The sequence below is a fragment of the Thamnophis elegans genome, chromosome 1 (genome assembly GCF_009769535.1).
Source record: "Thamnophis elegans isolate rThaEle1 chromosome 1, rThaEle1.pri, whole genome shotgun sequence".
NCBI lineage: Eukaryota > Metazoa > Chordata > Lepidosauria > Squamata > Colubridae > Thamnophis > Thamnophis elegans.
In genome coordinates, this window is record NC_045541.1 from 54,253,403 (window position 1) to 54,276,363 (window position 22,961).

The 22,961-nt window shown below is 41.3% G+C and overlaps 1 protein-coding gene across 1 annotated transcript in view; it reads left to right on the forward strand.

The window, feature by feature from the left end:
* SEMA5B (semaphorin 5B) overlaps positions 1–22,961 on the forward strand; it is a 623,924-nt gene that overhangs the window by 572,231 nt on the left and 28,732 nt on the right. Inside the window, exons 16-19 of the mRNA XM_032227708.1 lie at positions 6,299–6,480; positions 12,763–12,906; positions 17,509–17,656; positions 21,417–21,642. Of these exons, the coding sequence (XP_032083599.1) occupies positions 6,299–6,480; positions 12,763–12,906; positions 17,509–17,656; positions 21,417–21,642 (700 nt within the window). The remainder of the gene's footprint in view (positions 1–6,298; positions 6,481–12,762; positions 12,907–17,508; positions 17,657–21,416; positions 21,643–22,961) is intronic.

Consider the following 22,961-nt stretch of genomic DNA (forward strand, 5'->3'; position numbering starts at 1 on the left):
TTGGGGCCGCTGGTCACAAGCCTCATTCCTGCAGCACTGGGAGCTGTTAACACTCATACTTTATTCCACCTGCTGGATATTGCTGCTGCGATCCCTTCACGTCTCTTCAGAACGTCTGTTGGTTTGCAGGGCTTTTGCAAGGTGGTGAGTAGAGGTAGTCCCTGATTATCTTGGCCCACAGTTACTAATGTCTGAGCAAGCTCCCGAGGATTCCACCCAGGCAGGGGGTTCCTCCAGGGTTTTCTCCAGGCAGGCTGGTGTGGCTCAGGGAGGCCATCAAGGGCTCCAAACCATACTCCAGGCCCGGGCCTAAGCAGGGATCAGGGCCAGACAAGGATGCATTACGCCGTCAAAAGGCCCTTGAAAAGCAATTCTCCAAATCCCAGCACCAAACGCAGTCCTCCCAATCGGTGTCTCCGGAGGAGCCCACCATGGAGGTTCCTCCAGCCCAGCCAAGGCCTGTTTCAGACAGCGAGGATGAGGGCCAGGAGTTTTCCCCCACAGCTTCCATGTCTAGGGCAGTATCTCCAGGGGCCTCGATGGTAGATCAGGCTGATCTTTTCGCTTGCCCTTCGGACCTAGAAGAAGGCCCTGCCCTGGGTCCCTTGGCTACTCAACCTCCGCCTTCACGGCCCAAACCCAGAGCTCGGCCCCTGGAGGATCTTGGGCCTGATCTTTCAGTGGAAATGCAGGAAGTTATCAACAGGGCCATTTCCCAGGGCATCGAAGCGGGCATGTTGCACAAGGGCAAACGCACCCGCAAGACTAAAGCCCCAGCAGGTTCCCGTGGTTGCTTCTCCCCCACGTCCCCTGCATTCCCCCCACTCCTCTTCTGGTTCTGATGTTTCGGACTGGGAAGAGGGGGATGACATTCTGCCTGTTCAGGAAGCTGAATTCTTGGGGGAGGAAGGTGCAGCGGCTCAAAAGCCTTCTTCATCGGGACTATTTAACATTGCAAATTTCAAAACCATTTTTGACAAGGGCAAGCTGGCCCACCCGTATGCGGTCCACTCCACCTGTTCAAGCTCCTGCTGAACTGGATGACTTATCTGGGGATTTGTTTGATGAACCAGTCTCAGTCCAGGAGATCATTCCTATTCCCAAGATGTTTCTTAATTTGGTTCAGAAACAATGGGCCCAACCTGCTACTATGGCTACCCCCTCTAGCAATGATAAGAAGCTGTACACTGTGGATGCCAGCCTGGAGGATTTACTTAAGCTGCCTCCTATCGCACCTCCGGTAGCGGCCCTCACCTCAACATCGGTGCTTCCGCCTGATTTGTTAGAGGGTCTTAAGGCTGAGGATAAGAAATCTGAGAATGCCTGTCATAAGACGCACCAGGTGGCTGGATGGGCAATTAAGACATCTGCCTCAGCTTCCTTTCTTTCCAGGGCCACTCTCCTCTGGTTGAGGCGGTTAATGGCGAGGGTTCCAGTTAAGGATACCAAGTTAAGGCAGGAGATTAATAAAATCATGGCTGCCACCAAGTATACTGCTGATGTCACCCTGAGTGCGGCTAAATTCGCTTCTCGGGCCCTGGCTTCGAATGTCACCACCAGGCGTCTCTTATGGCTGAGGCATTGGAACGTGGACATGCGTTCCAAGTGAAAGTTAGTTTCTGCCCCCTTCAAAGGGGTCAAGCTCTTTGGGGAGGTGTTGGATCCAGTCCTAGTGGAAAATAAGGACAAAAAGAAGGTGATGCCATTGGTTTCTAAGAAATCCAATAAGAAGGGCTTTTACTCCTACAGGAGGCAGTCCTTTCGGAACTCAGAACCTTCTTCTAGTTCTGCTCAGTCGCATCGCCCATTCAACCAGCAGGCGGATAGGTCCCAGGACCGTCAGTCCTTTCGGCACAGGGGTCACCAACCGTATTACTCCAGATGCCCCTTTTGGGGGGGGGGATCTGGCTCCCGTCCTTTCAGAAAGTATAAGTGACTGTCAGGAATCAGCTCCCATAGGAGGACGGCTCCAATTGTTTAATGCCCAATGGGAGCAGGTCACGTCGGACCAGTGGGTATTACAAACGATCTGATTGGGTCTCATCCTAGAATTCCTCTCTCTTCCTCCCCGTCATTTCATCAGGTGTCCCGTTCCCTCGTGCCCTGTCAAAAGATCCCTCATGGAACAGGAAATAAGACATCTCAGGGAGATCAGGGCCATAGAGCCGGTACCTCCTGGTCAGGAGGGGACAGGGTTCTATTCCATCCTGTTTCTGGTCCCCAAAAACTCCGGAGGGTGGAGGGGGATCCTAGATTTAAAATGGCAAAATAATAATATCATTGGAGGTTCAAGATGCAGTCCCTCCAGTCAATCCTGGGCTGCATCAGGCCAGGAGACATCTTAACCTCCATAGACCTAAAAGAGGCCTACCTCCACATCCCCATCCGCAAAGCCCACCGCAGATACCTGAGGTTCACTTACACCGGTCAGCACTACCAGTACCGGGCCATGCCGTTCGGCCTGTCATTGGCCCCCAGGATGTTCACCAAGGTCCTCGCAGCAGTGGCGGCATTCCTCAGGTTGCGGCGAATAAGGCTGCACTGCTATTTAGATGATGTGCTCATCCAGTCATCATCCCCCCAGCAGGCGGTCGAGGATCTGCAGTACACTATGCAGGTTCTCCGGAGTCACGGCTTTTCCATCAACTTGGAAAAGAGCCATCTTCACCCCACCACCAGGCTTCAGCATCTAGGGGCCGTCATCGACACCGTTGCCTGCCAGGTCTTCCTATCAACAAAGAGGGTGGAGAGCTTCAGGGAGATGGCCATACAGGTACGGCGGTCTCCTCGTGCCAATATTGTGCTGCTGTCACAGCTTCTGGGCAAGATGATATTGTGCCTATCCATCATTCCGTGGGCACGTCTTCACTCTCATCCCCTCCAGTGGCTCCTGCTGCCCTATCTAAGGGCCAACGAGAGCAGCTCACCGAGGCTCGTTCCGGTATCCGTGAAGATGCATCGCTCGCTCGGATGGTGGTTGTTTCCTGCCCTGAAGAAGGGGTGTCCGTTCAAGGAGCCAACCCGGCTCACCTTCACGACAGATGCCAGTTTGTACGGTTGGGGTCCCACTTCCGCAACCAGATAGCTCAGGGCAGGTGGTCCTCGACCGAGGCATCGCACAGCATCAACTGGTTGGGGATGAGGGTGGTCCGGTTGGCCCTGCTTCGATTTCAGATGGGCATTCAGGGTCATCACATGCGGGTGCTGACGGACAACGTCGCGACGAAGGCGCACATCAACCGACAGGGGGGCACGCGGTCCAGGTCCTTGATATCGGAAGCCAACGACCTAGGTCGATGGGCGGAGCTCCATCTGATGTCCATACAGGCGTAGCACATCTCCGGCATGGTGAACACCCAGGCGGACTGGCTGAGCAGGGTGACTGTCGATCACTCGGAGTGGTGCCTGCAGCTGTTCCACAGCATAGTTCAGAGATTCGGTTGCCCGCAGGTGAACCTGTTCACAACAGCAGCCAATTCTCATCTTCCCAGGTTCTCCACCAGGTTCCACGACCTGAGGGCCGAGGGGCTAAACGCTCTTTACTGCCCTTGGCCGAAGGAACTGCTCTACGCCTTTCCCCCATTGTCTCTTCTTCCCAGAGTCATCAGGAAGATCCTGGCAGAGGCAGCGGAGATCCTTCTGGTAGCCCCCTTTTGGCCCAGGAGGACCTGGTTTGCCGATCTGGTGAGTCTGTCCATCCGAGACCCGTGGCAGATTCCTCCACACGAGATCTCTCTCTGACAGGGGGCCCTTCTTCATCCAGAGCCCCAATGGCTACAACTAGCTGTTTGGCACTTGAGAGGGATCTCTTAAGTATGGACAACCTTTCTTCCAAGGTGATCAGCACCATTCAGGGGTCACGTCGTCCTTCCATGACTCGGATTTACGATGCCACCTGGGGGGCCTTTGTTACCTGGTATTCTTCCAGAGGTGTTTCAGCTTCTTCAGCTTCGATTACTGTCATTCTGGACTTTCTGCAAGACAGCCTTGATAAGGGTTTGGCGCTTAACACTCTTCGTCGTCAGGTTGCCGCACCCTCCACCATCCTGGCCTCGGCCGTCACCCCACCATTCGCAGTTTTCTCAGGGGGGTGACTAAACTGAGTCCCCCGATGGTTCACAGATACCTGACTTGGGACCTTAATGTGGTTTTGCAGGCTCTGGTCAAACCATCATTTGAGCCCCTCCGTTCGGCCAGCTTGAAACATCTGACCTTTAAGACCGTTTTTCTCATTGTCATCACCTTGGCTACATTTGTGCTTGTTTCACCAAGACAGGGTGATCCTTCGGCTGGACCCTTCTTTCGTGCCTAAAATTAATTCCTAGTTCCACCTGGCCCAGGAAGTCATCTTCCCTGACTTCTGTCCGCATCCGAGGCATCCTCGCAAGGAGCACTGGCACAAACTGGATGTTTTAAGGACGCTATGCAGATACATCAAGTGTACGGCCAGTTTTCGATGCTCTGAGTCATTGTTTGTATCCTTCCAGCTGTCATCTCAGGGGAAGAAGGTCTCCTTGTCTACGATTGGTGGTTGGCTTAGGGCCTGCATAGCTTTCGCCCATGTTCTGCAGTCTCTACCGGAACCCAGTGGCATCACGGCGCATTCAACCGGAAGTGCTGCCACCACCGCAGCCTGGGTGACGCAGGCTCCCATTGAGGAGATTTGCAGAGTGGCCACATGGACTTCCTTATCTCTGTTTGTGCGGAATTACAAGTTGGACAAGTTTGCTTCAGCGGAAGGGGCCTTTGGGAGGCATGTTCTGCAGGGTATTCATTCCAGCGGAGAGACCCTGTCTGCTTCTGCTTCCCACCCTAGTGACATTTAGCTTGGGTATCTTGTTGCTTGGACTCTCCTGAGCAGCGCCCTGGAAAAGGGCCATTGACTTCCATGAAGGGTCGTTTTCAGGGTGCTGCGAAGGAGAGTCCACCCCACGGGTCTGGCTCCGCTGTTATTGTGTTTGTTTTCTTGGATGTTCCATTTGGACTTGTTCCGGTTGTGTTTCTTGTTGATCCAATGTGGGAGTTCTCAGCGTGCAACTGTTCGACGTCTTCATTGTATTTAACCTTTAAATACATTGCTGTATTTAACCCTTGCTTGGACTCTCCTGAGCAGTGCCCTGGAAAAGCATTATGGAGTCTCTTTTGGAGGCAGTTACAAAACAAGGACTGCAAACTATCACCTGATGGTTGGGTGAATTATTATTGGACTATGAAATCGGGTGCCAAGGGGAGGGGATTGAATTATACATGATATCTATTGCTTTCGCGCCACTTTACTCAGACTCAGCTTTGCTTTGCTACTCATTGTTTGTAATTAGTAAAAGTACACTTAATTCTAAGCATGGAGTTGAGTGGTTTCTTTCTTGATTATTAAACGAAGGAGCACTCGACACTATCTCTCTGGCCTTCACAAAAATCAGTAGCAGATGCTGTAGGGTAACGTCCCCCTTGTTTGCAAGAAAAGTAGTTATTTTTGCTGTAAGGCATCTCTTTGCTGCAGTTATAACTTCCAGACATGACTTTTATTGTACAAATACTCTCCCTGAATTCACCACTTTTTTCATAGAGGAGTCTCTAGGCCTTATGGTTTTCTATTGTAACCTGTATTTTCTTTATTGCTGCTTTCTCTTTTTTTCCCTTCCCCAAAAGTCTGAAAAAAAAAAGACAGACTGGTTACAGGGTGAATTTGATTAGGAGTTCAACAAACTGTTTGTCCTGATCACCATCTGTGCTTTCTGGGGAAATCATTGTGGTATGTATTGAGAAGATAAATGGATAAAAGAGAAAGAAGCCCATGGAGGATTTCCATGTCTTTCTTTGTACTGGGGAAAGATGAAAGCAATATCCCGCAGGAGTGCGTTTTGGGAGTCATAGAAGCAATGGTCAATTTGATATAGCAGACATAAAGGACTCAAGCAGTAAATATGTAAAAAAAATTAAGATTGTCGTCACTATATTTTTAACTTTGGCACATCAAGTTCAGAATTTCCTATCAAAATTTATACAGGTTCTTCAATCCACCATAAAGTTACAATGTTAGAAAGTTCATTCTGGTTCTATCTTTAGTATGTATAAGATACATTGACTGTGTAGCACATTGTGAAGAATAATGGATGTTCTTGATTTGTTTTCTGATTGTATCTGATTGTTTGCATGAGCCAAGAATGCACTGAAGCATGGTATTGTCTGAAGAGTCAGAAGAAAGATTCAAGGCTTCCTGGCTTTAACTGCATTTGCTCTTATCGTAGCTTATGCACTGTATAGACTCACCGTACTAATTTTTATTTTTTTTAATTAGGTGAAAAATTTGATGGTGCATGGGCAGTTGGGGACCTGGTCTCCATGGCAACCATGTGAACACTCAGATGGAGATAGTACAGGTTCCTGCATGTGTAGATCACGGTCGTGTAACAACCCTCAGCCACGGTGTGGTGGACGTGACTGTGAAGGAGCCAGGATAGAGATTGCAAATTGCTCAAGGTACTTCCGAATGTTTGGGTCTTGAGTCACCAGATGGATGGAACTGTCCCTTTCACCAGGTTATGAATTTCCACTATATTACACCTTGATCCGACATGCTTCTAGACCTTAAACCTGAGGAAGGCAATCTACAGAAAACTATGCAAGGCCATAAATATTTATTATAGCAAAGCTATGAAGTTGATAGATTATTGATAATTTGAACCTTTTCAGGTGATTGCATTAGAACACTGCCTCTCAACTAAATCTGCCTCATGGAAATTAATCAATACATTAAAAAATAAAAAAGAATAGCTATATCTTTTTCCCTGATGTAATATCACATCTTGTTATCAAGTGGCCTTTTTCTCATGTCATGTGGGTATATGCTAGTGCAGTGATGGCGAACCTATTTTGGCTCGCGTGCAATAAGGGGGGGAGCGCAGGGGGGTCGTGCACGGGCATGCCGCACCCATAATTCAATGCTTGACACACACACACCCAGTGAACATGCGTGCATGAGAGGCGCTCTCCCCCATTTTTCCATGCTTTTTTTTCCCTCCCCAGGCTCCAGCGGCTTTATAGGATCCTGGGGAGGGCGAAAACAGCCTCCCCCTGCCAGAGGCCCTCTGGAGGCTTCAGGGACCTTCTGGAGAATTCTCTGAAGGGCAAAAAATGACCCTATGAGCAAACTAGAAGTGACTTCCAGTTTGCTCATAGGGTCCTTTTTGGTCCTCCAGAGGCTTCAGGGAAGCCGCCTGAAGGTCCCTGGAGCCTCTGGAGTGCTTAAACCGACCCTACAAGCAAACAGGAAGTCCATTCCTGAACTTTCTGTTTGCCCTTAGGGCTGTTTTTTTGCGCTCCGGAGGCTTCAGGGAAGCTCCTGAAGCCTCCGGAGGGCCTCCGGAGGGGTGGGGGAAGCTCTTTTTGCCATCTCCAGGCTCCTATAAATCCTCTGGAGCCTGGGGAGGGCAAAAAATGGCTTTAAAAAAGGCTGAACTTAGCTGGTCAGTGTGTGCATGTACATTTAAGATGAGATACTTACTCCTGTGAGTCTCTTGGAGTGCAAGGTGATCAAACCGGTCAGTCCTAGAGATCAACCTTGACTGCTCTTTAGAAGGCCAGATCCTAAAGATGAAACTAAAGTACTTTGGCCACCTAATTAGAAGGATGGACTCAATGGAGAAGAGCCTAATGCTGGGAAAGATTGAGGGCAAAAGAAGAAAGGGACGATGGAGAATGAGGTGGCTGGATGGAGTCACTGAAGCAGTAGGTGTGAGCTTAAATGGACTCCAGAGGATGGTAGAGGACAGTAAGGCCTGGGGGAACGTTGTCCATGGGGTCACAATGGGTCGGACATTACTTCTCAACTAACAACAACAACCTCTGGAATAAATTCAATACTTGATTGTGTTCTTCATCATCACCATCAGAATTTCCAATCTCACCTACTTAAAGGCAGCGTTTGAAGAATTTGAAGGAAATAAACATGGTTTTAAAGGCTGTTCCAAATCACTAGAATAATCATAGGGCAGAGCGATATACACATTACTCCTGGCTTATTTACACTGGATAGTTTGGCCATTTACTTCCAAATGGTTTCATGCAAATAAATGAGCTGCCATGTAAAAAAGGCCATTAAATTTAGCATACTAACAAAACTGTGCTATTTTTCAATCTGTGCTATGCGAGACGCTAGCATTGGAACTCACACACCAAACTCTGGCTTCCTCATTGTGCTTGGCTGCAGAATTATTTTCTATACTATTTGGAACTGTCATCATCCAAGATAGGGACATTTTCCCTAAGAAAAATAATGGCAGGGGGGAAAGGTTAATGGACTCCATTAGGGCTGTAGTCCCATCCCAAATTAAGCAATTATTATCCCAATACAAAAAGGCATTTTGATCTTGGCAAGGTATACAAGATATTTTGTTAAGAGACATTGTGGTTATGTTGAGTTTAGCCCACAATTGCGTTTGATTAATTTATAATTGATTCATTCATAACTACAAGGACTTAGTGGCTCAGTGGATAAGTTGCTGAGTCTTAGACTGTTAAAATTCAACACCTGAATGCCATGAAACAGAGTGAGCTTACGTCACTTATCTGAGCTCCTGCCAACCTATCAATTTGAAAGCATGCAAATGCAAGTTGATAAATTGGTACCACATATAAGTATGTGGGAAAGTACTAGCATTCTATATTTCACCATACTGTGCTGTGCTGGCTACATGGCCCTGGAAATGTCTCCGGGCAACACTGGCTTTTTGGCTATAGAAACTTAAAAAACTGAGATAAACACTACCACCTAAAGTTGGTCACAACCTTGCAGTTGAATTACCCTCCATCTTCCCAGTTCATTACTCCTCCTGTGTCACCTATGTCTCAGTATGACTATCTTTTTCAGCAGGCTTTCTTCATTAAATCCAAACCCTTCAAGATTTGAACTAGTTCCAATGTCTTTGATAAAGAATATGGTATTAGCTCCATTAACTGTATCAATTCTAGCACTACCTCAGTATGAAAACAAAGGTACTGTGCTTGTTTTTCTAAAAAAACAAACACCCAGAAACATGAAAGACATGAAATTTGAAACTTGGAATATTAACTTTTCAAAATCTGGGACTATATCTTTGAGCGAGTAAAAGATATGAATATTATACCGAAGAATGGTGTGAGGTTATTAATGAAACAGAAAGTGGTCATTTTTTAAATATCATTGGTAAGGTGTTTTAGTACTGAAGTAGCAGTTCAAACACATTCCTCTGTTGGCCTAGGTCAGTGATGGTGAACCTTTTTCTCCTTGGGTGCCAAAAGTATGTGCGCACCCGTGTACCACCCCCCATAATTTAATGCCCCCCACTGCCCCCTGCACATGTGCGCATGACACACACACACACCTTTCAGGGAAGCCTCCGGAGAGCAAAAAATGGCCAAAAATCAAGGCTGAAAAGCACCCACTGGAGCTGACAGGGCAACGCCTTGCGTGCCCTCGCAAATGGCTTTGCGTACCACCTGTGGTACGCGTGCCATAGGTTCACCATCACGGGCCTAGGTCACAAATTCAGATTTAATTGTGTGAAGTTACCTGAAACTGTACAATGGCTAGTGGGTGCACCCAAGCTATTCTAGTATGTGTTCCTGACATGTATATGTTATCAGCTGATCAGATGATACCTTTTAGAGATGAAGACATGCATATCAATGCATAAATAAACACATACATTGATGCATCCACAAGTGTGCATTTACACCTCTCTTCTAATGCCTGTGCAGTCTTTGGATAGTTGGTGAAAAATATGTTTAGTATCATTATAGCAAGAAAAATACACTTCATATGCTGCTTTGGGTGCCTTGGCAGTCTAAACTGTCATACTTGAAGGAGTTTAATTCATCTTTGTTTAAGATGCTATACATACCTGTGACAAAAGTAGCTAGTGGAGACATGGAAAATTCCTTTGCTGTGTGGACAGTTCTTGTGGAGAATGTTTCTGAATATTTCAACCTAGATTAGTTCCTCTGCAGAATCTGTTCAGCCAGTTTTTGCTTGACTGACATAAGAGCAGATTTGATTTGAATCTCACTGGGAAGGAATGGCTTTCCATCTCTTTGCTAGAGAATATTAGCATTTGGAATAAAATTACTAACAGGCAATAGAATTTTATTAGGTACTTAGACTCATAATACACAAAGGTGTGTTTTGTGCTTATAAAAATGGTGTGATGGATAATTATTCTGATTTTCTGAAAAAGAATTTGATGTTGAAAAGATTTCTCAAAATCTCCCACTGAGTTTGTGACTCACCTGAGATATGAATATCTATCTCTCACTCCAGGATGACACATGATTAAAAACATAGAAGTTTGATTAGATCTTCTAGATCCTTTTTTTAAAAGCAGTTTATACAGCTGTTACAACTCCACCATGTGGAACATCATTTTCTCTGCAAGAGACATAAGAAACTTGGAATAATAATTTAATTATTTCCAGCATGGTTGATCAGTTGAATGTAGAATATCATAAGATTAGTCTGTAGGAAATAGATGAAAAATGTATTTAATGTTAACATTTAGTAACTATTGGGAAATACAGCCATATGATCATCTTACATTCTTCACAGGTCTACAATTTTCCATTTCATCTGGCTTCATACGCCATGTGATCCTTTTACTAGAATATTTAAAGGAGAGGTTTTACTAACAAATCTAAGATTTATATTGAAAATGTCACTGTGATAATAAAAACCTTATTGAGAAGTGAATGTAAATCAAGCCATTGTCTTTTAAGACAGAATCTTCCAAAAAAGAAGTCTGAACATATAAAACTTTATATTCTGACTGCTATTCCAAACATATGCCTGACAAATGGTTGAATTATTTACATATGATTATATTGACACAGAACCAGCTAATCGTTTTAAATTTTGTGTATGATTTTAATTTGTATATTAGTGGTTTTGTTGTTTGTGTTTTTCCTGTAACATTCTGAATGTAGTAAGCATTTATCCATTTTTTGTTCAGTTCTATCAAAACATTTTTGATGTTCAATTTTTTTTCTATTTGCTTAAAAAAAAAACAGGAGTCCGTTACAAGGGGAAAAATAATTTTCAAAAATTTCTTGCCCTTTGATGAAAGACAAATAAAATACCACTGATCTAAAGTTATGCTGATTCCCAAGAGAAAATGAGAGAATGAATTAGAAAAGTGTAGACAAGGGTCAAGTTTTAATTCTAATATTCCTGCTACAACAGATGAACTAGTTTTCAGGCTCTTTAGTTGCATCTGTTTCCCATATAAACATTCAGGAATCCAAGAAAGAACATAGTAATTCGTAATTCATAATTTAATAAACTTATATGCCGCCAATCCCGTAGGACTCTGGGCGGCTTACAAATACAGAGATAAAACAAAAATAAAAAATAGGGGAAAACGAGAACAATTTAAAAGGAACACACCATACACTCGACTTAGCTGGGGGCTGGACCTCATTCATGAGTCAGCAGCCCCAGGCCTGCCAGAACAACCAGGTTTTGGTGGCTTTTTGGAAGGCCATGAGAGTGGGAAAGGTCTGGATCTCTGCAGGAAGATCGTTCCACAGGTGAAAAAGACTTGAGAACAAACTTTAAAAAAAATTGGCCTCATTTTCCAAGGTAGAGAAAATAGGGATGTTAGGATAATCGAAGAACCGTGTCAGGTTCTATTTTGTGATATTTTCTTGGATAGGATACAAGTTTGTTCCTGAAATGTATTTCCTATTGGGATTAAGAAAATGACGTATCTGTTTGGAGAATAGGAAGTACAACCTGAATCTTTTTCAAAGAAGTTGTTGCAAATATTAAAGTGATTCTTCACTTTGTTGGCTGGGCCTTAATATTAACACATGTTATGAGGAACCTATTGCCTTTTTAAAAACCTTACTGAAAAATCGCACTTGCAAAGGGTATTTAGAAGATTCAAGTATACATATATTCTGTTTCTATGTTAGTCCACCATTCATAAAAGTACATGGAATGTAAAAATTACCTAAAATGAAACATTAATAGAAACGTCAATAAGATAAATAAAAGCAATGGTAGCAAAAAAAAAAAAAAAAAAGACCATAAAACCTATAATTTATGTTTAACCAGGGTGGTTTGCTTTTTAACCAATGCAAGTCCTTAGAGATATTATCTGAATCTTTTTAAAATATCCATTAAAATATATGTAAACAAATGTCCACTGTTCATCTGAAGGAGAATATTGTTAAGATTCTGAAATAACAATGTTCTGATTTTTAAGTAGCAAGTTTTATAGTTTTTATCTTTATCTTTTAAAAAGTTCATAACCAACTCTAGTTGTTCAAATGGATATAAATATTGCAGAGTCACTGCTTTGTTACCTAAAATAAGCAATTGGTAAGAAATCAAACTTTCAAAGCCAGGCTAACTTTCAACCTTGTTCTCCCTCTTCTTTTTCTGCAATAACATAAAATGCTGCCACAAAGTTCACAAACATGAAAAATTACAGCAAGAGTGTAAATTTATGAGGAATGTATGAGGACTTCGGTTTATAAAATCTAAATTTATTTGTGTTGTAGTATAACCTGCTCACAATGGAATTACTACCTTTGAACTATCCTTATTATTATAAATTTTGTAGTTGGGAGTATTTAATTCTATTAATACGTTTTTAATAAATCTAATCAGCTCTGCACGCTTGCTGGTACCTCATAGCCAGTGGGGTTGAACTTATCATAAGATGAACAAAAACATTAACCCGGATGCCATGTTTTATCTCTCCTCCTTTCTCCTCCTTCTGTCAGGAATGGAGCTTGGACCCCATGGTCGTCCTGGGCCCCCTGCAGCACTTCCTGTGGGATTGGCTTTCAGGTCCGTCAGAGGTCATGCAGCAACCCTGCTCCGCGATACGGAGGCAGGGTCTGTGTCGGACAAAGCAGAGAGGAGCGGTGAGAGATGATCCCCATCCCTAAACTTCTGTCAAAGTTTAAACCACAGCTCTGTGTTTTCTTTGGAAAGTGGTGGACACCATGCGACACAATACCTCTTCACATTTGTTCTTTCCAGTCTAAACCTGCCCATTTATGGTGACAATATTCAGAAGCCTCCAACCCATGGCCCCTACCAAGGAAGCTGGGGAACTATCCCAGCACTCTTATTTAGCACCTATTTTTTTATTTTTACATCTTAAATACTAATAGAATTTACCTTGTTTTTCCAAGCCTTTTCTGAATTTTACAATTGTCTTTTACTGTTGTTATTGTTTTCAGTTATTTCATTTGTTTTATGTGATTTAATTTTTACTGTGTTTTTTTAAAAATTGATCATATTATTATTTTGTTCCTAGATTGTAATCTGTCTTGCAGAACTCAGGGTGGAAATGAAGGCTAGAAATATACAAAACTTTGTAATTGTGATTAATTAAAATCAAACTCATACTGGAAAGCATATGCATAAGTGTTAAGTTGTCAACATTGCTGATTCAGGAAGGCAAAGTCTACAGCTGATTCCACTCTGGCATAATATACCTTTGAACAGAGCCCAATAACCATCCTAAGGCCACAATGCTTAAGCAAGAGGGATATTTCTCTCCAGTAATAAATTAAGGTGCCAGTCCAAAGAGCAATGTGTGAGGAATGGCTTATAAATGTTGTAAATAAAGGCATTGGGATTGGAATACTCTATAAAAGATGTCCCTTAGGGATTCAACATGCTGAGGCATTATAGAATGTTGAATATGTAAAAGAGGCATGGAGCTTGGGAATGAATAGAATACCAGAATAACAGAGTTGGAAGGGACCTTGGAGTCCTTTAGTTCTATTCCCTGCTCAAGCAGGAAACCCTACTATTTCAGACTAATGACAATCCAATCTGTTCTTTAAAACCTCCAGTGTTGGAGGCACCCACAACTTATAACTTATTGTAGGTAGGCCTGACCCAAAGTCTGACCAAGTGAAATCTTAGGAGAAAATAATAATATAATATGGTATTGGGTTGCACAGCCTTGGTGGCTTCTAGTAATAATTACTCAAAAAGATAACATCCAGGAGTTGCCATAAAAACAGCGCTGTTTTTACAGAAAGATACATTGCATGCATTGCGTGTTCAGGAAGCTGTTTTTAAATGCGGACTGTCACTATTTGTGAGGAGAGGGTAAAACGTTTATGATAAAGATACAATGAACCATAGAAATGATATTAAATAAGTTCATGTATGATTTGGTTCTGGGAGAATAAAGAGGATATGGAGCAACTGCAGAGAGCACATAACAGAATTATGGTTAAGACCATGATATATGACTTTTGTGTTTTTCCTACATACTAAATTGCTGAAATCCCAAGGTTTTAAAATATTTGTCAATAATCTCTGAAAACAAGGATTTACAACACCCATTTACTATTTTCTTGATTAAAGATAGTCAGCATAAGCATCTTTAGGGATTCAGACTGTAAAAGTCATTTACTCCATCATTATGGACTTGTTTATGAGTTAACGTGACTAATGAGAACATTGGTTTTCTTGTTTGCTTCACTAATTTCCTTGAACTTAATGATCTATTTCTATTAAGGACCTAAGTAATTAAATTGAATTAGAATGTATTATTTTGAAACAATAAAAAACATTAGTATAGTAATGGACACTGTTGTTTAACCCAGTTGAATATTATTATTATTATTATTTTACCTTTTAGAGGGGAAAATAACTTTGCCAATAGCTTTTTAATAGCTTGTGTGAAATGTTTATTTGTATAACTAAAAAAAACAAAAGAAAGGAATTGGATGTGTGTGTGTGTGTGTGTGTGTGTGTGTGTGTGTGTGTGTGTGTTGTAACAAAAAGGCAACAGTAAAAATATTGGGTTTCTGTCTGGATGGTCTCTTGTGACGAGCCGATGGACAGAGAATGGAAGTAGTGAACTTCCTCCCATATTTTGGCATACCGGGGGTTGTAACTCACTCACTCACTCACTCTTTCTCTCTCTCTCTCTCTCTATATATATATATATATATATATATATATATAGATAGATAGATAGATAGATAGATAGATAGATAGATAGATAGATAGATAGATAGATAGAGATAGAGATAGAGATAGATAGATATAGATATAGATATAGATATAGATATAGATATAGATATAGATATAGATATAGATATAGATATAGATATAGATATAGATGATATAGATGATATAGATGATATAGATATATAGATATATATAGATATATATAGATATATATAGATATATATAGATATATATAGATATATAGATATATAGATATATAGATATATAGATATATAGATATTTAAAGTCACAACCCCTGGTATGCCCAAATATGGGAGGAAGATCACTACTTCCATTCTCTGTCCTTCGGCTCGTCACAAGAGACCATCCAGACAGAAACCCAATATTTTTTACTGTTGCCTTTTTGTTACATTTGTTATATTTGTGCTGATAAATAAATAAAGGGAGACTAGTATAGATCTATTTCAAGCTATTTAGCTCGATTCCCAGTAAGGGTATGGCTAGCTGATAAGAGCTAAATAGCTTGAAATAGATCTATACTAGTCTCCCTTTATTTATTTATCAGCACAAATATAACATACATACATACATACATACATACATACATACATACATATATATATGTTATAACAAAAATGTTATTTCATGGTAGGTTCAAAAGGCTATGACAGACTGAGCTCAATTATATCCAATATATTGCTTTCTAAGCAATATTAAAAGATAACTTTCTTCTAGTATGTAGCTCAGATGCTATTTATGCCAATTTAATTCCAAAAAGCTGCTATTCTACATTCTGTACAAATTCCGTAAGGATTTAATATGAAGCTAATTTGTAGCTCTGGCAATAAACATTTATAAAATATTGAAGATTCTCAGTCATTCAGGTAGAGTTGTCTGGAAGTTGGGCCATGGCAAGTGGACTTCTTTTCTTGCTGATCACTTGTTCTCTCAGTAGCTTCTATAGTCTGAGCAAGTTGGTTAGGGAAACCTAACCCAATTTGGGTTGGCTTGTTAGGCAAGTAGACAGAGTTGTTTGGATGATGGAACATTTATATCCAAAAAAACTCTCCGCCTATTCACCTAATGAACCTAACCAGATTAGATGAGAGATGAAACCACCCTTAAGGATATATATGCCCCCCCTAATTAACTTGCTCAGATTGGAAGAAGCTATTTGGATAAGCAGCGGATTGTTTTCAACCATCAAGAAAAGAAGTCTAATTACCATGACTCGGCTTCCAGTAAATGTTTGTAAAGCTGCCTGTTTCTGAAATACATTTAGTCTATTCCAGTGGTTCTCAACCTTTTCTTACCCTTTAAATACCTTTTGTGGCCACGGACCAAGGCCAGGTACCACCATGGCCATGGATCACCAAGACTTAACTCAGAATTTAAATAATAACATTTCTTCAAGCCTTCGGGGACCCCACTGATTGAGAATCACTGCTCTACTTTATATCCAGGCAATGAATGAATAAAAATGGTATAGTAATAAAAGTTTTTTATTATGAATATTTTGAAAGCCTGAGGGAAGCGTGGCATGACAAAACCGCGGTCCACTAAAGCGCGCCCGATTAAAGCGCGTACCTGACGTCATCAGCAGCGCGACAAATACGACCGTGGAGAAAAAAGGGCGCTTTAAAAAGCGCTTTTAAAGCAAGCCGATTCACGTAAAGGTAAGGGTTAGGGTTAGGGTTAGGGTTAGGGTTAGGGTTAGGGTTAGGGTTAGGTTAAGGGTTAGGGTTAGGGTTAGGGTTAGGGTTAGGGTTAGGGTTACGTTAAGCGTTAGGATTAGGTTTAGGGTTAGGTTAAGGGTTAGGGTTAGGGTTAGGGTTAGGGTTAGGTTAAGGGTTAGGTTTAGGGTTAGGTTTAGGGTTAGGTTTGGGGGGTTAGGGTAAGGTTTTCGTGTTAATTTTAACTTTACCGCTCACAGCGTGATGTTTTCATCGCGCTGTGATGACATCAGGTATGCGCTTTCATCGAGCGCGCTTTAGTCTACCGCGGTTTTGTGGTGGAACAGAGGGAAGTACACAAAACCTAGCAACCAATAATATTGGATCATAGCATGTTATACCAACGTTGTTTCAACTTGCAATTAAATAATATTTAATTATATTTAATATAATTTATAATATAATAACTGTAATATTAATGTTGAATCAAAACAAAACCCTAACTCGATACAAACTGGTAAGCCCTATCTTACCCCCCTCCCCACTACTGAAAAATTCTCTGAGCGTCCTCTATTTTAAACTTGATGTTATCAAAAGAGAGTTGCATTTTGATTAAGAAAATCATCTTTTATTCCAATTCAATCAGATTAGCCAAAATTAGTTGAAGATTTACTGATTCCAGTGGTTTAAACATGGTAACCTATGTGTCCTATATCTTTTTGTGCTGTTGTGTTTGCATTCTGACTAAGATTAGCTTCTTGATCATTTCCCAACTTTTCCTTGTGCTTGGGAAGGCATAGAACACTGACTGTGTCTTCTTCCATTCTCCTCCCCATTTTTATTTGCATTCAGATTCTGCAATGAGAACAGTCCATGCCCATTACCAATCTTCTGGTCTTCGTGGGGCCCTTGGAATAAATGTAGTGCAAACTGTGGTGGAGGCATGCACTCTAGGCAGAGGTCCTGTGAGAATGGAAACTCTTGCCCAGGCTGTGCTGTGGTATGTTTTCTAGTTAAAAAAGTTTGATATTGCTTTGTTGGATTACTTTGTCTCTCTTCAGCTTCATCTCAGATGTGCTACAGGAGAAAAAGAAAAAAAGAGTATCTCAAGATATTTCATAAATCCTGTATGACCCAGGAGAAAAAGAAATTAAAACATCTGTTTTTGGAGAGACTTTATCATCTCTCAACTTCTAAAATCAACAGTAGTTTTAATTAATTTTAATTTCAAAATTAGTCTGAAACAAGGCTTACATCCTATCACAATGTAGAGCTAGTAACAACATTTCCTGGATATGCCTTGTTATCTTGACTGTTCTGCATATAATCACTCAAATTAATTGTTGGCGATATAGGTACAGTTACTGCACTCCAGAATTTTTCTCTTATTAGATATATTGATAATAAGGGAGAGTGAAGGACTGGCCTGCTCAGGTGTTTTGTCTTGTTCAACCTAGACAGTCAGTTCAAGCCTATGTACATCTTTCAAGAGAAGATGCCATACCAAATCAGAAAGTTGACTTAAAGAATAAGGGACTCTCCTAAGAAATAATATGTGATTGGATGCAAACAGCAGTAAATTGATTCTTGAGATACAAGGTGCTTCTGCTGCTTTGAAGGAGATAGTGGTGTGTCAGTTCTTCAGTGGTTCAAGATAATTTTTCATCCCATCTCCAACCTTCCCTTTCTCAGTAAGGTTGTTGAAAAGTTTCAGAACACCCTTAAGTAACAAATTATCTGGACCCATTGCAATTGGACAGAGCCACTACTTGATCACACTTGCTGATGACTCTCTGTGCACCCAGGATGGAAATGGTGAAGCTGTTTTGATTCTTCTTGATCTATCAGCAGTTTTTGATACCATTGATAATGGTATCTTTCTAGACCAGCTAGGAATCTGGGAATGGAAAGCCTGGTATTGCAGTGGTTCTCCTCCTTTCTCCTTGGTCTTCTCCAGTCAGTGTTTTCAGGTAGGGAGAGATTCAATCTGAAGTTTCTGCTTCAGGGTGCTTGAGGACTTGAATTTCTTCAACAAAATCATAATCTATTCACAGAAACAGATACCATTACTGATATTGTTGATATTATTTTCTGATTCTATTCTTCAAAAATTTCCTTCAATATTTTCATTGTATTACACTCTGCATCATCTGACAGGTCTATATATCTTTCCTCCTTACTCCCTTCTAGTGTCTAGTTTTTGAAATTATTAATTTATTTATGTTATGTCTTATAGAAAACTTTCTGGAATAAAAGTGTATTTAGTTTTTTTGCTATTTATTTCAATTAAATTCTTAACATTATGAATAAGATTTATTTTGTTCAGAATTAAAAGCAGACTCATAAGGCCTTTTCAAACTTGCCATCTCAAAGGTCTTTAGAAGTAGTTAATGAGCAATTTCCAAAAATGGAAGGTGAGGTTTGCGAAGTTAGTTTCCTTTAAAAATCTCCACTGTGTTTTTGAGCAATATGGCTAGTCCCATTCCATTAAAAATGGTTTTAATAGCACTACGGCCCAGAGTCTTCTTTGACGTGGGGTAGTTATGTAAAAATAATAAACAAACAAACAAACAAACAAACAAATAAATAAAACATAGCAATAAATTCCTTCCTTCCCTAAACGGGAAATCTCTGTGTTACTCCAAAACATGTTGTGTTTTTGTGCTAATATTAGGCCTATTAAATATGGCAATTAATGAAGCTTTATAGCAGAACTGTGTTGATTATGAAATGTTGGAACTATAACAGTTATGGGCTGGAGAGTGACAATTTTACATAGAACTATATAAATGAGTTACTGTTTTCAGTATATATATAGTTTGGTCATAGGACATGTTTGAGAACGTTCTTTACAAAGCAGAAAGAATTTAGCATTTTTTCCTACTTCTCCCAGGGATGTTTGGGAGAAATTGAATACCCCTGGCCCTCAAAGTGATATAAATGTTATTTTTGTGGTAAGAAGCTAAATGGGTACCCTCTAGAACATGGGTCCTCAAACTACGGCCCACAGACCAGATGTGGCCCGCCGAAGCTATTAATCAAGCCTGTTCAGGACCACAAGGCTTCCCCCACCCACATCACCTTGCCCACCCTTCAGCTGAGTGCAGGACTTACCTTCACAAGCCCTGCAGGCTGGAAATGAAAGGTGAGGCCAACAAGTTTGGCCTGCAGAATGCTTCTGGAGGTGAGAGGTGAAAAATGGCCCATTTTTCACCTCCCCCACATCCAGAAGATAGGTAGAGAGAGAGAGAGAGAGAGACAGAGCAGGGGTGCACTCTGGCAGGCATTATTGCCAGTTCACTTGTGTGTGTGCTTCATGTGCGTGCGCTTGATACCCACTGTGCACACATGCACAGTGCAATTAAAATTGTTCTGCGCATGCTCAGAACTGAAAAACAAGATGGTGGCACTAACTGCGGTATTTGGGGAACCAGTTCCAGTGATCCAGGCCACCAAACCACTACCAGTTCAGCCAAACCAGGCCGAACTGGTAGGAACCCACCACTGAAACAAAGAGAGAGAGAGGGAGAGAGTGAAAGAAAGAAAGAGATAGAGACAGAGATTTTTCAAGCTCCCTGGGGCTGAGAAAAATTACTGCAAAACTGAGTTTCCTGAAGTGGACCACTGGACTCCTAAACAACTGAAAAAACGATCTAGTAGAAAGAAAAAGCAACCAAAAGAGCAACATGCAAACAAAAGCAAATAAAACACCACCAGGAGCAAATCAAATTAAACTTTAATTTGTATGCATTGTTCAATGGACTGTTAAATTGGCCACACCCACCAAGTTACATGACCTAGCCACACCCATCCAGTCACATGACCACCTAGCCACGCCCACCCAGCCAATCCGGACCCCCTAACAGTCTGAGGGATCGTGAATTGGCCCCCTGTTTAAAAAGTGCGGACCCTGCTCTAGAAGAAGCATGATGAAAAATAATATTAAACTGTTGTATTTTTCTAATTTATTTAACAGAATAACAGAGTTGGGGAGAGATCTTTGAGTCTTCTAGTCCAATTCCCTGCTCAAGTACCATTCCCGACAAATACATTGTCCAATCTCTTCTTAAAAACTTTCAGTGTTGGAGCACCCACAGCTTCTGGAAGCAAATTGTTCTGCTGATTAATTTTCTGTCAGGAAATTTTCCTTAGTTCTAGGTTGGTCCTCTCCTTGATTACTTTCCATCCATTGCTTCTTGTCTTGCCTTCAGGTGCTTTTTTGTAATTTATTTTTATCTTGTGAGTAGAAACTGTTTACAGGAACACAACACAACTGTTTCTCCTATGCTTTTCTAAGACTCTGTCTTCAAATGGAAGCTGGGTTTGACTTGGCATCGGTATTTTTATCCAAAGAATATTTTTTACAAAGCATTAACAAAGAATAGCATTCAATCATGAGAATCTGTTTGTGAAGTGACAACCCAAAATGTTTTACCACCTTAGTGAAAGCTCAGACCTGCCTATAAAATTTGTGTATATGTGCCTGAGCAATGTATATTATTCAGCTATGGTCTGCCACCTCAATATTATATTATATTAATTAAAGCACTGGGAGCAATAAGAGAACTTGTTTTATATGCCTTCTGAGCTTTATTTCTGCCTCAACGATTTCTGTATTTTTAATAAAATATTCCAGATTTATCTGATGACTCCTTAAATTGTGGAGTACCCCAGGGTAGTGGTAAACTTGTATTTCCCCAACCAAATGTTAAAGACTATGGTTTGATCTTCCCCTTTTTCCCTTCTCTTGCTTTCTATAGGAGTACAAAACCTGCAGCCCAGAGGCCTGCCCAGAAGTCCGGAGAAGCACACCCTGGACCCCTTGGACCCCTACCAATATTACTCAAAGTGGGGCCCGCCAAGAGCAGCGCTTCCGTTACACCTGTCGTGCTCAGCTGGCTGACCCCCATGACCTACAGTTTGGCAGAAAGAAGACAGAGAGTCGGTTTTGCCCCAATGATGGCTCCGCAGTTTGTGACACAGATTGTATGTCTTGCCAGAAGGCAGACAACTTTAATCTCCTTGTTTCAGATAGGAGGGGAAGCCTGGGTGGATGAGACAGAGGTTGGATAAGCACCAACCTGGGCTGCTAGTAGAAGAGCAGATCAAAGCCAGCTGGTAGAGATGATGAATTCTAGGAAATTAGAATGCATGAAACTCAAAGGATGCAGTGGGAGCTTCTTAATTTCTTTGTTTATAAAGGCGCCCATCTCAAAATTCTCCAGGAGCATAAGAATTACTTTTACTAAGTATAATCACTCCCAGTACATAAGTTGATTAGCTGATTAATCATCCCATATGCTACTTGTACTTACTTATTTTGTGAGTGTTTTATTGTTTTAATGTTTTTAAAATTGTTTTGTTTTATAATTTTAAAATAGTAAGTTGCCCAGAGTCACTTGTAGGTATGGGCAGCTATAGAAATTGATTGATTGAATGAATGAATGAATGAATCAATCAATCAATCAATCAATCAATCTACATCAGGTATCCCAGAAGAAACTGGCAGTGAGTGTCACATTCTGATTACATGTAAAAGTATTGTAATCAGAATTATCTATAATAGTGGCTCCCCAATGTTTTGGGCGGCAGAGACCGGTTCCCGGAGGGGATGTTTTCTGCAGACTGAAGGGAGGCATGGTTTCGTCCACTGCCTGGATCCCATAGCTACATGGATGTTTTGCTCATTTATGCAGACTGATTCCTAATGAACCATGGGCCAATACCAGTCTGTGGGCTGGGAATTGGGGACCCGTGATCTACAGTATGAAGTGACTAGATGAAATCTTTTTGTTTGTCTACTTACCGAACTTCCATTCTTTTTGCTCATTATTTGATGAGCAGAGCCTTTATTTGCAATAATGTGCACGTTTGCAGGCTTGACATGTTTTTAAAAGGGCGAGGCTTCATTTTATGGGAACAGCCATGAGAAACATTTATGAATTTATATGTGATTGGGATTTCTTTGTCACTTAGATGACAAAGCATTTATTAAGTGTCCTAATATACTTTCCAGAAGCATTCTGTCTCTGGTTCACATAGGCTAGTAAACTGCATCCTTGGGGGTCTCCTGTTTATTTATTAAGTCATTTGCCAACAGATAGACTTTATCATCAACAACTGACCAAAAAAAGACATTTCAAGATCATGATGAAAAACTCAATTAAGAAATCATTGGTTGTGGGAAAGGCAATTTCCATGCTAGGAATCAGAGGGGAGATTCATAAAATCTTAGCTATCAGTATCTTATATACTCAATAGGATATATTTTGCACAGTTTTGGTTGCTGTGTCCCCAAATGATAC